This window comes from Podarcis pityusensis, assembly GCF_964106645.2.
Source record: "Podarcis pityusensis genome assembly, chromosome: 9".
In the NCBI taxonomy this organism is placed as follows: domain Eukaryota; kingdom Metazoa; phylum Chordata; class Lepidosauria; order Squamata; family Lacertidae; genus Podarcis; species Podarcis pityusensis.
The window spans coordinates 73,840,455-73,857,016 of NC_138034.1; the positions used below are offsets into that span (position 1 = coordinate 73,840,455).

Below are 16,562 nucleotides of genomic sequence, written 5' to 3' on the forward strand. Positions count from 1 at the left end.
ATATTTTCACTGATTCTTGGGGAAATACTTCGACTTCTTTTACATTTAAACAATAGCAATTGTGCTTCATGGAACTCCTGCGGTTCAATTACTTACCATGTGCTTTTTCTTCTTCCTCCTCAGCACTCTGAAGTATCTGGGCTGCATGCATTACAGGGCGTTCGTCTTCCAGAAGCGTTTTGACACGAGCAGCCAGCGAGTCCAAGCTACTGCCGTTCTCACTCTCTTGGGATGCAAGATCCCCTTTGCTACAGGCTACACGGGCTCCAGCTGAGACTTGTTTCTGACTATGTTCATTGTGCTTCTCCCCCTCCGCCCACTGTGTTGTGTGTAAAACGGGACGTTCACACCGCAGAAGATTCTTCACTTTAATACCCAGCGAGTCCACACTGCTGCTGTTTCCACTTCCATGACTGCCACCCATTTCTTTCCTGGTTTTCTGCAAGACTTGCTGACCTTCCTCCCAAATATTAGAGGCGCTGTCTAAGGACCCTGCGCTAGACGCAGCTGCTAATTCTTTGAGATCTTTGGGGGTAAACAACTTGCTGTCTACAAAGACGGGCAAGCTTTTATTTACTGTGGCACTATTGCAGCCTTCAGGCTCTGATCGCCTAACAGGCTTCACGGTCCTATGTTCTTCAACCGTTACTTGGGAGGGTGGCATAGACTCTTCTGGCAGAATTTGATCATTGCTGAGGACATCAGCAGCTGGCTGACCATCACATTTTAAGCTACCAGTGAAGCTAGCTGTTTTGGGGAGCACAGTGTAACTGTGAACACTTTGCCTAGCCAGCGTCTCATCCCATGACCACATTCTCTGAATTCCTGGGCTGCTCCCCTTGAACAATCCAGAATCTCCAGAGCCATCCATCTTTTTCATTTGCTTTAATGAACTGTCCAGGTCTGTGGAGGAGATGGATGAGGCGGATTTAAAGTTTCGGCTTGGGCTCCTAGTTTCTGCCTCTGCCAGAATTTTCTGGATCTCTTTTAATGTTTCAGATCCTATAAAGAAACAATCTTTTTCTCCTCCAAGAAGGACAGCTGATGAACTGATTTTTTGACTTATGCTTTCTTCATCTTTTCCATGAGCCAAAGAGCTAGGCGAGAGTTGGTCTTGACTTACACCAAGTTCCTTTGAATCAAATCTTTCCATCAGTCTCTGTACACATTTTAGAGATCTCCCCTCACCAGAATGGATGTTGGATGGCCATTCTGGGGTTACGTGACTCTGCTCTGCTGTCTTAGGAGGAGCGGAAGACTCAAAAGTGCCTTCTCTTGGCTCTGGAGTTGGAGTGCGTAGTTCCAACTGAGGGCAGACCATGCTGCCCTGATTGAAGCAGTCTCTGGAAGGCTGATGGGAGAACTCTGTAGGCAGTGGATGATCAGTACCAGGATCTGACCCAGCTGGGGCATGCACACTATGAATGGAAGAGTCAAAGCTTGACTGTATAGCATCTATCACAGAGGCCGAGTCTCCTAGAAGGAAAAGAAGAATGGTCAGAACTCCAAGTATCCCTTGCCAATGTTCAATAATCATAAGTCCTTGTCACGAACTGAAATAACATGGTTCCAGTTACAGATAGGTAGCCGTGTTGGTCTGCCATAGTCAAAATAAAAAAATCCTTCCAGTAGCACCTTTAAGACCAACTAAGTTAGTTCTTGGTATGAGCTTTCGTGTGCAAGCACACTTCTTCAGATACACACTTCAGATACACACTGTGTATCTGAAGAAGTGTGCTTGCACACGAAAGCTCATACCAAGAACTAACTTAGTTGGTCTTAAAGGTGCTACTGGAAGGATTTTTTTATTTTGAAATAACATGGTGTAGGTAATTATACCGGAAAAGTAAATTATTTGGAGCATAATAATCACCAGAGTCGAGGGACGTGGGTGGCGCTGTGGGTTAAACCACTGAGCCTCTTGGGCTTGCCGATCAGAAGGTCGGCGGTTCAAATCCCCACAATGGGGTGAGCTCCCGTTGCTCGGTCCCTGCTCCTGCCAACCCAGCAGTTCAAAAGCATGTCAAAGTGCAAGTAGATAAATAGGTATCGCTCCAGCGGGAAGGGAAACGGCGTTTCTGTGCGCTGCTCTAGTTCGTCAGAGGCGGCTTAGTCATGCTGGCCACATGATCTGGAAGCTGTACGCCGGCTCCCTCGGCCAATAAAGCGAGATGAGCGCCGCAACCCCAGAGTCATCCGCGACTGGTCAGGGGTCCCTTTACCTTTACCTTTTACCACCAGAGTCAGGTTCACCAACATACCCCATTTAAAAGCTTCCCAGTTGCTTATTGGTCTGTTTCCATATGGCATGGGAAGGAAGATAGTGCTAAAAAATGACCGTCTGATGACCCAGGGTTAAAAGATAACTGAAAGTACAGGCAGTGTTTATCAGTGTTTATCTCAAAGACAGGTAAAGAGCTGCTCGAAATTTTATGTAAGAAAACTGGGGGATTGCTGCCAAATTCGGGAAACCCTAATGAACAAGGGACTCTTGTCAGATCACCTTTCAGAAATAGGAAGTCAAAAAGGTAGCTTCACTGCAAATAAAGTGTGAACACCTGAAAAGAAGATTCACATCAAAGTCTTTACCAGTGTCATGAGCAGCAGCAGAAACCCATAGGACCCACAGAGTAACATGGACAGGGCTTTTAGTGTGGTTGACCCTGTTCTGTGGAGCAGCATTCCTGCCAAGATAGGACAGGCACCCACTGTCTGCAGTTTCCAGAAACTGAGAGTCCATTCTGACGGACTTTCCCAGTTGGGCAAGTGGATCTTTGCCACCAGTGTTTATTTGTTAGGGTGTTCACTTCAAATGTTTAGGTTGTTTTTGTGCTTTCAAGCTGCCTTGAGAGGGGGGTTTAGGAGGTGGCTCCATCTAGCTGAGATTTCCAGTGGCCAGTCAGGAGCTGCTGGGAAGTCCACAAACACGGCATGAGGGTAACTGCCTTCCCCAACAACTACCGTTAGTGATGATGGCTATTAGCTGCTGACAGACCCACCTATCTTCCACAAATGAAGCCGATTCATTTCCCGCCCTTACCTTCCGATAACTGCAGGCGTCGCGCTAACAAATCATTGGACGTCTTCAGTGTTCTCAGCTCAGTGGGAGAGAATTCTATTTCTCTGACTGGTCCTCGGGGCATAAATGGAGTCAGTATGGACGAAGGTGACTGATCGATGCCCAGGTTATGGAGGTAGACCTGATGCAAGAAGTGAACACGGTTAATCTGGGGCAGCAGTCAAGGAAGGACTGCCATGTACAAATAAAAATTTTGCCAACCACCACCATCCCACATAAACAGCACAAAACCTGAAAGGCAGAAATAATTCCACATGCAACTCTCGACAACACACAGCGTGGGAATCTGTTCATTCGGCTTCTGTTCATTCAATCACCAACACTACAAAACTTCTGTTTCAGGGTGGGGAACTGGTGACCCTACAGACACAGTTGGATTTCAACTCGCATCAGCCCCAGCCAGCATGGTAAATGGCAAGGGGTGATGGGAACTGTAGTCCAGTAGTAGTAATTTTATTATTTATACCCCGCCCATCTGACTGGGTTTCTCCAACCACTCTGGGCAGCTCAGTAGGATCTAGTTTCCCAGAGTTTGGCCACACCTGTACCTTCATTGGAGAGGAAGGTACTATAGAACTCTGAGAAACCTACTTTCATGCTCACAACTGGATTTAACCGGATTCTGATATGGTGCAAGCACACATGCGCGCGCGCACACACACACACACACACACACACACACACCTCCACATTCCTTTAAAAGCCCAAATAAGCAACCACTCACAGCCCCTTTTTTCCAGCAAAATTAAAAGCCCTTCCACAGCAGGCACACCATGTTTCTTCCTTGCCAGAAAGACATTAATTACCTGATACCTAAACTATATTTGGAAATGAAGGCGAAATCACGGAAAGGAAAATCTGTCACATCTGTGTATATTAAATGCATGATTTATTCTGATAAATCGGTCGTGGCACTGATTTACAAGACAAATTCCCTCAAAGACTGCAGGCAAGGTGGCTGAATCTCAGATGCCAACCACAGGGATCCAACGAACATTTTTGTAAATAAACCCTCAACCTTTAGGTATTTCTCACACCTCTTAATGAAAAGGTGCCAGGCCACCTTTTCCAGGCCAATAGGTGTCAAAAAGGCAAGAGACTTCCTTGTCTAGGCACTGGTATGCAGGGATTATTACTCTTTTGCACAGCACGACTTCCAGTGAAATGGGCATTACATTTGAAGGGAGCCTTAGCTCAGTTTCATCAGCAACAGGGACTCATCTGCTCTTCCCTGCCCTGAAGTAGCAACAGGCTGGGGGAAACAACAGCCACAAAATGTGCAAAACTAGGGGGTTAGGGGGAGTTATGAACATGTATTCTTCCAGTCCCCCCCCCCCCAAAGCAGGCCAGGGCATAGATGCACAAAATTACATTTCCCCTTAGAAAGGGTCTGCATATGCCAATTGCCACGTTTAGAGGTGTGGAATTATTTCTGAGCTGGTAAGGCCAATGTGTATGTTGTTGCACTATATTTGCAAACACTGACAGGACAGGGTGGTATGCAGGCATGAGTTCTGGGAGTCAGGCTGAAAAGAAGCAAGCCACTTGTTTCCTTTCTGCATGGGTCTGAAAGGGAAGGAGGGAATAGCCTTGCTTTCTCTGAGACTAACTCTACTCACCCTGGGGCCTTTGAACTGCAGTGGGAGCAGGGTTGCCCCTTTCTAAGCCAGAGGATAATAATAATAATAATAATAATAATAATAATAATAATAATAATTTATTATTTGTACCCCGCCCATCTGGCTGGGTTTCCCCAGCCACTCTGGGCGGCTTCCAACAAAGATTAAAAATACATTAAAATGTCACACATTAAAAACTTCCCTGAACAGGGCTGCCTTCAGATGTCTTCTAAATGTCAGGTAGTTGTTTATCTCTTTGACATCTGAGAGTTGATGCAGCCCATCTGCTCTAATACACCAGGTTTTGGATCAAGTGAAGGAGCTATAGGTATCCCCATCCTAAGTGTACTTTCTACTGCAAGCAGCGCAGTGTAAACAGATCACATTTCCACAAACAGGCAGGTGCACGCTCATGTCTGTGGGTCCTGCTCCAGCAAGTGATGAGAACATGGAAAACTGCTTTCTCACTCGGATTCCCCTAGTTAGACCTGGCAAGAAGATTGGTGGGGAGGGAATATAAAAAGAGGAAACCTTTCCTCATCTTTGTCCTGCCCCTCTTGCGCCATTTGGGGTGGGTGGGGGGTCTACATTCTTGAAAGACCAAATTGGTACAGCAGGAAAATCTGGCACAAAAAAAAAAAAAAAAAAGGTAACAGGGAGAGAAAACTGCTTATTCCTAAAGTCTCACAAATTCATAAATGAGCATGTATTTATTCCAGGAACCCACAAGGGCAAATATTAACAGGCAGCCACCATCAAAGTAATTCTTTTATTACCAAAGACCAATTTTCAGGCGCTGCTGTTAAAAAGGCAGGTGGGCATTCATTCCATGTCAGCAGTTTGCATGCTTTCGTGCTAGAGATAACTTGAAAAGAATAGAATATTTATAGGGTCTGAAATGTGCTTTGCCAGGAGTTTGTTGTACCAGCTTCTTCTGTTGTTAGAGACATGTGGGTGTGAATAATTTTCTCCCTTAGACTCCACTAAAAGCTGGGCTTGTGTCACAGAGTAGATTTCTGGCATGGAGTATCTCAGTATGTCTGCCCAGAAGGAAGAGACTGGAAGATCACAAACAGCTCTTCAATGCAATAGTCAGAAAACATTAAGCTCCTCACCACTTAGCCATCCTGTCTTGTTCTTCTCATTGCAAAGACACTGATTCACTTCTTCTGTCAGGCCAACAACCTCAGCATATGCCCTACACAATCCATCTTACAAGGAATGGCTTGTGCATTCTTGTTACACAACAGTCCTCACCGAAAGACCGTAAGGCCTCAGTTTTATGTACGTGATAATTTGTCCAAAGCTGCCTTCCTCCCATCCACCCTCGATAAAAATTGGGCAATTTACTATGCCACAAAGGAAGACCATTTTTCAGGCATTTTGTTTGGAATGCTTCAAAATGTGACACATTGAGAAGAACAAGGGCAGGGGGAAGGATTAGCAGATCTTACTAGTAGGCAGATATGGGGGGAACTCAGGAAACAGCTAATGAAGTTATTTTCTTTGAAAAAGGAACTAATTACTTAATTTTTTACCACTCCAAAGCATATTTTTTCTGTTTCCCATGACAATGCTGAGGTCTATATATTTTTTTTTTTACTTTTTTGTCCTTTTCTTTCACCACAATGGTGGTTTCTAATTTACAGTTTTATTTTTCCTATTTTCAAAGTGACAAAATATATAAAATATATATCCTTAGGCACCATAAGGCACTGGGCACATCCAAAAATGTCTGGGATAGAAGATTCTCTCTGACATGCTCAATTTTGTACATGCAGGATGATTCCTATTTGAAGGGTATTTCCACTCTGAACCTCCTATCTGCCACGGTAGAGTCCAGTTTCAGTCCCTTCTACAGATTTAACTAAGTACAGTGGTACCTCGGGTTACATACGCTTCAGGTTACATACGCTTCAGATTACAGACTCCGCTAACCCAGAAATATTACCTCGGGTTAAGAACTTTGCTTCAGGATGAGAACAGAAATCATGCTCCAGCGGCGCGGCGGCAGCGGGAGGCCCCATTAGCTAATGTATTGCTTCAGGTTAAGAACAGTTTCAGGTTAAGAACAGACCTCCAGAACGAATTAAATACTTAACCCAAGGTACCACTGTACTGTAGTTGCTATTCTGGTATAAATGCTACCTATGTAATTGACCTTTCTATGTTTGTATGTTCCATTACTGTTGACACTGGCTCCTTGGTTTCAGTGCTAATGCCAATACTAGAAAGATCCAATTACCCACCCGCTCCTTGGTTCAAGACTCCTGTCCCTTCCGTACATGTGGAGATAAGGACATCTATTTCGATGGAAGGAGAAGTATTTGGCAAAAAGTACCATGCATGCCTGTCTCCAACGGTTAACAGAGTAGAAAGACCCTCAAGGAATTCATGCGTATGCACTATAGGTATACCATAAGATAAGATGGCTGTGGAGCAAATGTACCAACTGTAACTGCAAACAAGGACGTTTTAAAATATTGTGGCAAAATTAACTTACAGGTATTCTTTCTTCGATGTTTATCTCCCTGTCATATGGAGTTTTGAATACTTCTTCCAAACTGCCATGCAACTTTCCAGAAACAACTGAAGATCGCATTGAAGAGCGTCTTGAAGACTGTCTTGAAGAAAGTCTCAAGTCAGCGCAGCTGCCTGTCCCAGGACTAGTTCTTTGATTCAAGCTATCTGGTGAAACATCACTAAAATGGCCCAAACTGATCTGGTTGGTACAAGGAAGAAAACCCGGCAATTCTCTGGTATTATCTTGAGAGCCATCTGTCTTTTCTTGGCTACCACTAAGAAAGCTGGCATCTTCTCTGAGGAGTTCAGCAACTCTTTCACTGGAAATAAAATTATCTGGATTTCCTCCAGTGGCACTTTCACCGATTTCGTCATCGCTGGAGACAGTGGAGACTAGAACAGCTGTATAATGTTGGGAATGTGCATCCTCAATGTTAGCATCACTCTGCTTGACTCCAGACGCTCCTGAAACTCTTCCCTTATCTTCTACTGGATGAAGATCTTCACTGTGGGACGTTTCATGACCCACTTCAGCCCTTGGCATCTCTCTGCTGATTGCAACCACAGAGTTTTCAGACTGAGACCTGGTAAGTGGCAGCACCTGTGGTGGGTTTTTATCATAAACATGCAGGTTGGTCATGGAGTTTGGCCCATAAAAGGATGCTGCCAGCCCTGCCTTAAGATCAGCCTGGCTCTGCTGCTTTAGCAAAATGTGGTTCAAGGAATCTGCTATTGCACTGTAGGCCTTCTGCCTAGGAGAAACGCCACTTGAGCCATGTAGAGCCAAGGCATCAGACATCCTCTCAGCTGAATGACTCATGTTCCATGCCCCAACCTTCTCCATGAAGTTGAGAGAAGGTAGAGACTGAATCCTACCTTTAAGAGGATATAGAACCTGGAGACTGCCACTGTTTTCATCTTTTGATGCTTGGCCACTTTGCAGGGCAAGCGGCTCTCCCGCAGAGGGTATGCAAGTATCATCCAGAGAAGGTATGCGAGGCTCTTCCACGGAAGGAAGGAATGTATTGGAACAAGAGTTATTTGAGAACTCCTCGTGTAAGCAAGGGAGAGAGGACTGAAGAACAGCTTTGACCGGGTATGTCATAGCAGGAACTTCCCGAGTCAAACTTCTAGTTGTAAAAATTCCTGGAGTAGAATGATGAACGGGATGTGCCAGATGTAAAATGAATGATCCCTCGTTAAAGGAAGGTGAAATTCCGACATCTTTATGTTCCCTCTCTATACTGAAGTCTGAATGCATTAATTCACTTTTGTCCCCCATCTGGATTTCTCCCATGTTACGGATATTGCCATGCTCTGCAGCTACAAAGACTGGCTGGTGGGGTGCAGGGACATGAAGTTTAGCGTCCGCAAAAGCCGCAACAAGCTTCTTTTGCTCCTCAAATGCAGCTTCAGAAACATGCTGCAACTCCTGCTTGCTCAGAAAAGGGTTTGAAGATATCCCAGGGATGATGCAAGAATCACCCAAACCCATCCTTTGCCCCCTGAAGGACACATTTGAAATGTCTGAAGATAATTGTTCTGAATTACCGGTATTTCTAAAGGGCTTTCCCTCCGAATAAGAGAGTGCGTTCAACGAATCACACTCAGGAACAGTTCTTCTTTCTTGCCCAGGTGGTTCTGCAAAGGTTTCCAACTCCCTTTCCCCAAGAACTACATTTTCCATTAGCGGGCTCATTTCGTTTTCAACTGGATCCTTTCCCAAAACACTTTTGCCAGACGAACTCTCGGAAGATAAGAAGCCAGAATGCTTGGATAGCCCCACCTCTTTCTCCAGAATTTCAAGGAGGACAGGTGCTGGCACACGGCTGTCCAAAAGGAACAGATCCTGTCCCCAAGACTCATTCGGAGGAAGAGACGTTGCCGACTGAGGATTTAGCTGCTTCTGTGAACCTGGGATTTCCAAATTCTCATCGCTGGAACCCAAGGTTTCAGTCCTTGCATCAAGGTGTTGTGTATGCTGCTCACTATGAGGAGCCTGTTCCCTGGGAGTGGGCCCAGAAAATGAAAGGGGATGCTGGGATAGACAACTGCCAAGGCTGGTATTGCTAGGTGCCATGCTGCTGAAAGCCAAGGGATGCTGAGACAGTTTAAAGTAATCGGAGAGAAGAGAAGAGTCTGAGCTGACATCTGTGGCTGCCAGCCGCACAGCTTCACTCATCCGCAAATGGCTTGAAGACTCTTCGGAAGCAACATTAGAAGCATCTGGAGTCCCTCTGAAAGAGAATTGGGGGTGGGGAGCCAGAATTACAATCCTGCATTGTGGTCTAGCAGAACCCAGAGAGAAAAGATTTCCAGGTCCAACACAGCTCAATATTCCCCTTCAAAAAGGTGCTTTAATAAGTCACTGTCTCTGACAACATAAAAAGGTAAAGGGACCCCTGACCATTAGGTCCAGTCATGGCCGACTGGGGTTGCGACGCTCATCTCGCTTTATTGGCCGAGGGAGCCGGCGTACAGCTTCCGGGTCATATGGCCAGCATGACTAAGCCGCTTCTGGCAGACCAGAGCAGCGCACGGAAACGCCATTTACCTTCCCGCCGGAGCGGTACCTATTTATCTACTTGCACTTTGATGTGCTTTCGAACTGCTAGGTTGGCAGGAGCTGGGACAGAGCAACGGGAGCTCACCCCGTCACGGGGATTCGAACTGCCAAACTTCTGATCGGCAAGCCCAAGAGGCTCAGTGGTTTAGACCACAGCGCCACCCCTCTGACAACATACAGGCATGATTTTGTTCTGGCCTTCTAATGATGAGCTTCTGGCCTTCTAATGGTTTTTGGGGGGTGAAGGTGGACCCCTTTGGCTGAAGCAGCACTAGAATGAAAAATCCAGTGGTGCTGCAGCGGTTAAAGCACTGGACTAGGAACTGGGAGAGCCGGGTTCAAATCCCCACTCAGCCATGAAGCTCACTGGGTTGACCTTAGGCCAGACAGCCTCTCTGCCTAATCTACTTCATCGGGTTGTTGGGAGGATAAAATGGGGAGAAGAATGCACTCCATCTTGTGCTCAGTGCATTAAACAACACAGCTAACAGAGTACAAGAGAACAGTAGGTTTACCCCACCTCAAAGGAGCAAAATCTGTTCCAGTTTGCTGAAAGAGGGTCTCGTTGAAGAATGTTCGGCCTTGCGTTGAGTATGTTGTCATCAGTGGGAGGTTGGGAGAGAGGTGACTGTCCTCAGCTTCTGTCAACATTACAAACACCATGGTTATGTGGCAAGACTGAAAAGTCATGGCTTGCTAATCAAAGCCTTACTAATGCAAGTGCCCTGCCAACTGGCAAGAGCTTAAAAAACCAAATATGGTTGAAAATGTGTAATACAGCAACTTTAAATGGCTAAAGATGAATCAGACTGAAAAACACAGATTTCACATATGGTATAGTTGTTTCTAACATAAAAAAAACTTTAAAATAAATTTTATGGTACAGCTTTAGGGGAATGTGTGACATGCCTCCTCTTAGAAAAAAGCCTCAAATGTCTGAGAGAAACATTTACGTGTATGTAACTCAATGAACTTTGCATCCCCTTTTGAGCATACACCAATTGGAGACCTGATAATCAACGTTAACATCTATAACCTGAAATCCTGCCCATATTTCAATGAAGCTCGTGCACATATGCCCAATCTAATTTTGGTGGTTCCTAATAGCTGCTCTGCTCTTCGGAGGAAGGCAACAAGCTTACTTAAAGAAATTCATTTTTGCCATTAACTCAGCAAGAAGGATTATTTTAAACAGTACAAAAAGAGTTTTAAATCTTTTAATGGAAAAAAAAACCCCAAGCTTCACCAAGTAGGATGATCTAATGCATAATGGGTCAAATGAAATGCAAATTAGAAATCAATGACTTTTTTTAGTCACATACTGTCTTAATACATGGATTTCTTATCTGTTACTTTTAAGTAAGCAAGAAAATGCTTCAATCATAAAAAATGTTGATGTAGAAGCCCCCCCCCCCCATCTATCCACAGTCTGTAGAATAATTTGATCACAGAGTTGCTAGGCATCCATCTGTCTCAGGAGACAATGGAAGTGTGCTTTTGGGGGTGAAGTCAAACTGTTGAAAGGTTGCATTGCCTGCTATGTCCGTAGAGAACGATACAGGAGAGACATGTTTTGTTGCAGCTGGAGCAGACGAAGGCAGACTTCGTGTTGTGTTTGAAGAAATCTTTGTGACACAGAGTTGGTCTGCCAATGGGCTCGGTGCCTGAAGCCAGATCTCCATAGAGCATGTCCTTGGGGATCATAGAATATGTTTGATTTTGGAGAACACAAAGCCTACGGCAGTGGTCAGCCTGGGCCAGTTCACTGCCCCTCTGTGGGCCGGATCACGCGTGCACCTGTGATTTCCAGCGTCTGCACAGATGCAATTTTCAGCGCAGGGGCCAGTAAAATGACCCCCATGGGCTGCTTGTGGCCCATGGGCCTTAGGTTATCGACCCCTGGCCTACGGCAAAGCTGGGGCACTTCGTAAGAAGCAAAAAAGATACAACACAAGTGCAGTGTCTCACCTTCCAGCTTTTGGAAAAAGGTTTTGTTTTGTTTTGTTTTGTTTTGTCTGTCTGTCTGTTTTAACAACCTACACCAGGGGTCAGCAAACGTTTTCAGCAGGGGGCTGGTCCACTGTCCCTCAGACGTTGGGGGGGGCAGACTATATGGGGGGGGGGGAATGAACAAATTCCTATGCCCCACAAATTACCCAGAGATGCATTTTAAATAAAAGCACACATTCTACTCATGTAAAAACACCAGGCAGGCCCCACAAATAACCCAGAGATGCATTTTAAAGAAAAGCACACATTCTACTCGTGTAAAAACACCAGGCAGGCCCCACAAATAACCCAGAGATGCATTTTAAATAAAAGGACACATTCTACTCATGTAAAAACATGCCCAGATCATCCGCGGGCCGGATTTAGAAGGCCATTGGGCCGCATGCAGTCCCTGGGCCTTAGGTTGCCTACCCATGACCTACACCTTGATCCAAATCTCATAGATCTATCCAGGGCCAGAAAAAAAATGCTTTGGAGGCTAGATCTGCTATTTACCTTTCAAACACAGAATTCACCAACTTAAGCTCTTCTGTTTTCATGTTTATAAAAGAAATGTTTATGTATCAAGAAAGGCTAAAGAAACCAAGCCACATGGAAGTGCCTGGGAACCTCAGAAGCCACGACTGGGGTGAGAATGGGAGATGAGAGGCAGTGTTGGTGATGGGGCTCCAATGCTTTGGGAAGGTATCGTCCCTCACCCTTGGGGAATAGTTCCTGCAACTTATGCCCATTTCAGTCTCCCTGCTTGCACCACCTCTTCCTGACCGCCGGTCAAGCCTGCCAAAATATTTAAAAGAGCTTTGAAAACGTATTGCACAGAAGCAGGTTTGTGCGGGTTTCTTTCGTTTTCAGGATGCATCCTGTTACAAAATGGAGGATTTCTTGGCCCGATACAGAATTTGAATATTCAACCCAAGGTAGATAGGCTATAACCAAAATGCCAGAAATAGCAATGCCTTGAATATGCCACTGTTTCCAAGAGCTTGCAACAAGCTAATATAACCTTGTATTATGTTGTGAGTTTCCCAGCAACCAGGTTGCAAGTAAGAAAAAGCGTCAAAAACAAAAGGTCCATTTTCTGCCTCTCCATCCTTCTCTTTCCCCTTCTGTACTATACTGTTAAAAGGAACAAAATGTGCCTTATACAACTCAGTACTCTCTATTCATCCAGCAAAATATTAATACCCTCAATGCATTTTATACAAAATGAGTCATTAAAAATAAGGGACAAAGGTTACTGTTGAATATAAAGTTTCACACAGTTGTTCAATGTTGCAGGTGCTTTACAACTTTCCTGTTTAAATGCTACAGAAAACACAACAGAGAATCTTGAGAAGTCTTAAAGCTTAATGCACTTAGTGTGCAAGAAGTTTTTCAGGCCCTGACTAAGCAGAGCACATTCTCACGGAGCTATGAAAAGGGCAAATTCTGCACCACAGGTTATCAGAAAAGGGAACAAAAATAAAAACCCCAGTATAGTATCATAATGCCCTTATGCAAATATCTATGACATGGTCTGTGTACAATTCAGGTCACAATACCTCAAAAAGGGTATTTATACAGAGGTAGAAAAGATGCAGAAAATGTCAACCAAAATGATCATAACGCTTAAGCACCTTTCACTGCGAGGAAAGACTGTAACATTCAAGGCTTTTTAGTTTTAGGAAAATGGCAGCTAAGGGAGGACAAGCAAAACTTGCAGCAATAACTAAAAGGATATGCTTCATCGCTGAATGTTACAAATCTTATCACAGACCGTCTCATTTCTTAGGCCAAAATACACTTCCATATTTTCAAATGAGTTAACTGATGCCAAGCACAAAGTGTGAGGGGGCTTGGAAGACCCACTCAAGAGGACAACCTAGCAGTCACACATATGTCCAGCAAAGAAATTCCTCCTTCCCCCAAATATCAAACTCCCAAGTAAAGGATGCTTGAAACACAGCCATGTTTCACTATCTCACATTTCAAAACAAGGTCAGTGAATCAAACCAGAGATGGGCAACTTCTTCAGCATCTCAGACAGCACTGGAAATCTCATGAGCTGGAATACGGCAGCTGATTTCACATTAGGCTGCTTTTTGCATAAAGCTCATGCAAAGATGGCTGGCTGCCAGTTGTAGCTGGAAGGCACTGTGTATTTCCTCCCTTAACACAGGGGTAGACAACCAGTAGTGGATGTTGCGAGACCCAATACCTCAAAATTGCAAATTCAACCTTTCAGATGTCACAGAGTTTGAACACATGCTTTTTAATGCATTCTCTTCTCTGTAAGTCTTGAAGATAGTGGGCCTCAAACTGTGTTACTTGCCCAACACTTGGCTCCCAGTACGTTTCCGAGCACAATTCAAAGTGTTGGTGCTGACCTTTAAAGCCCTAAATGGCCTCGGTCCAGTATATCTGAAGGAGCGTCTCCACCCCCATCATTCTACCCAGACACTGAGGTCCAGCGCAGAGGGCTTTCTGGTGGTTCCATCACTGCAAGAAGCCAAGTTACAGGGAACCAGGCAGAGGGCCTTCTCGGTGGTGGCACCTGCCCTGTGGAACGCCCTCCCACCAGATGTCAAAGAGAACAACAACTACCAGACTTTTAGAAGACATCTGAAGGCAGTCCTGTTTAGGGAAGCTTTTAATGTTTGATGCATTACTGTATTTTACTGTTTTGTTGGAAGCCACCCAGAGTGGCTGGGGAAGCCCAGCCAGATGGGCAGGGTATAAATAAACTACTACTACCACTACTACTACTACTACTACTATTATTATTATTATTATTATTATTATTATTATTCCAACCTATCCTGAAGTGAGGTCCAAGGTTTTTGTACACCATTATTCATTGTTATGCCTGCCTGGTTTAAAAGTTACCAAGGATTTCGGCAGGATGGCTCCAAAGAGCCCTTGCTTTGGAGCAGGGTGAAGGATGGGAAGAGGAACACATAATCATTGCCTTTTCAGCCACCCCAAATCAGATACAAGCCTTTCTAATCCATGTACAATACCTAGCAATATTAGTCATCTCAGAAACAAAATCCATCAGCTATTCCATTACACAATCTAAATCAGGTTATTCACAAGTTACACTGAAAACCTATTAAATTTTATGTTGGCTGGAAAAATTAATGGAGCTTTGCTTTTCTCTAGGGAACTGCAAAATCATCATCTCAACTCTTGCTGCTTGTGATGGTTTTGGGGAAACGTTAACAGTAGTGTTCTGTGGGGAGACCTGTTAGGTCCCAGAGCAGCAAATGATACCAGCCACACCATCTTTGGGTGTCTGGTGCAAAAGAAGAGCAATTCTTCTTCCCACTGTCAATTCTGAAGGTCGCCTCCCTCATTCATAGCTAAATTTACCCAGCAAGCAAACCTGATCCTGCATCATCTTACATCCTGATGCTGACAAATGTGAAAGTCAGAAATCAGAATGTTGTCTGCTGAGCATTTAGAGATGGAGGCAAAACCTGAGCAGAGCCCTTCTTTGTTTTCAATTTGCTATATTAATTAATGCATTGCCAATAGAAAATACTTTTTCAAAAAGACTGTAAATGATGCCTCAATTATGATGTCATAATGAATACTTTTAGGAAAAAGAGAAGGGGGAAAAACATTCCAGTATTTCCATATGCAATACAGCAAGGCACTCCCCTCCAACCTTTTGACACGTGATTCAACTGTTTTATTTAGTGTACACACTCACTACTACAAGTATAGTCCAATGAATGGATAGTGGATAACATTGTCTTGGGAGTGAGGAAATGAGCTGGAAATGAACTGAATCTTTTTTGGGTGGGTGGGTGGAGAGGCTTTCAGAGCAAAAGCGTCCCTTTCACTCATCAGTAGTTGCCTGCTACCTAGTTTGCTAAATATGCAGAATCACCATCACTCCAGTCATCTGATTTGGCATTTGCCTACTCCTCTTGAGTGAGTAACACTGCTCATAGACTACACCACTAGTTTTTCCACTTCCACTTACACCATGGGCCTCTCTGTGCTCTCCGCACCCCACTCTCAATCCTGCCACTTCCATTCCTCCATTACGGCAGCCGCTACCCTCAGGGTGCAACCTTTAGAGCTGTGCATCCAATTTCCCCCTCTCTTATGTTTTAAATGGCCAAGACCCTTTTAAAGCCAGGACTGAAGGGAAAATATATGTGCAGCAAAGGAAAGGGAAAGGCAAAGAAAAGAAGAAAGATTCTTACGGTGACTCACACCCAGCAAGCCATAAAGGCTCAGGGACAATGAGATCAAGGAACCTGGGGAAAGAATAATCCCCAGGAAAGCATCGCCCTTACCAACCAATCTACCCCACTCCAATTTCACTGCAGATCAGATTCACAGGTTTTGACAGGAGATCAAACTGCAAATGCATTAAAGAAAAGGAGTCATTAAGAGGAATTATATAAAGCTGTGGAAACTGATGCCTCACACAACAACAAATAGGTTCCCTGGCTGAGGTAGCTGCATTGAATAAGAGAAACAGTTTGATATACGTGAAGTGGGTGGGGGAAAGGAGTACTCATCCTTTTTACACGGGAAGTCTCAAGGTGCTAGATAATGCAAACACAGACAAAGCCCATCTTAAGCCGCTCCAACCTAAGCATCTTTATGCGATTCCCAGCTGCATAGTTTCTCTACGCACCAGTTTCTCTTGCCAGCTTAAACAATACGAGCCCATATATGCTGCCTTGAGCTATTTGGGATATTAACAAAATAAACTATTGATGCACATATAGTCAGTCACTCTGCTACGCGCATGTTTAGATGCCAG

General features: G+C 44.5%; 1 protein-coding gene across 2 annotated transcripts in view; it reads right to left on the reverse strand.

The window, feature by feature from the left end:
• Positions 1-16,562, reverse strand: part of ALMS1 (ALMS1 centrosome and basal body associated protein) — a 69,979-nt gene that overhangs the window by 35,645 nt on the left and 17,772 nt on the right. For both annotated transcript variants that reach the window (XM_081020611.1, XM_081020610.1), the window contains exons 4-7: positions 10,308-10,428; positions 7,202-9,458; positions 3,041-3,200; positions 97-1,476 (exon numbers count right to left, since the gene is read on the reverse strand). In XM_081020611.1, the coding sequence (XP_080876737.1) occupies positions 97-1,476; positions 3,041-3,200; positions 7,202-9,458; positions 10,308-10,428 (3,918 nt within the window). The remainder of the gene's footprint in view (positions 1-96; positions 1,477-3,040; positions 3,201-7,201; positions 9,459-10,307; positions 10,429-16,562) is intronic.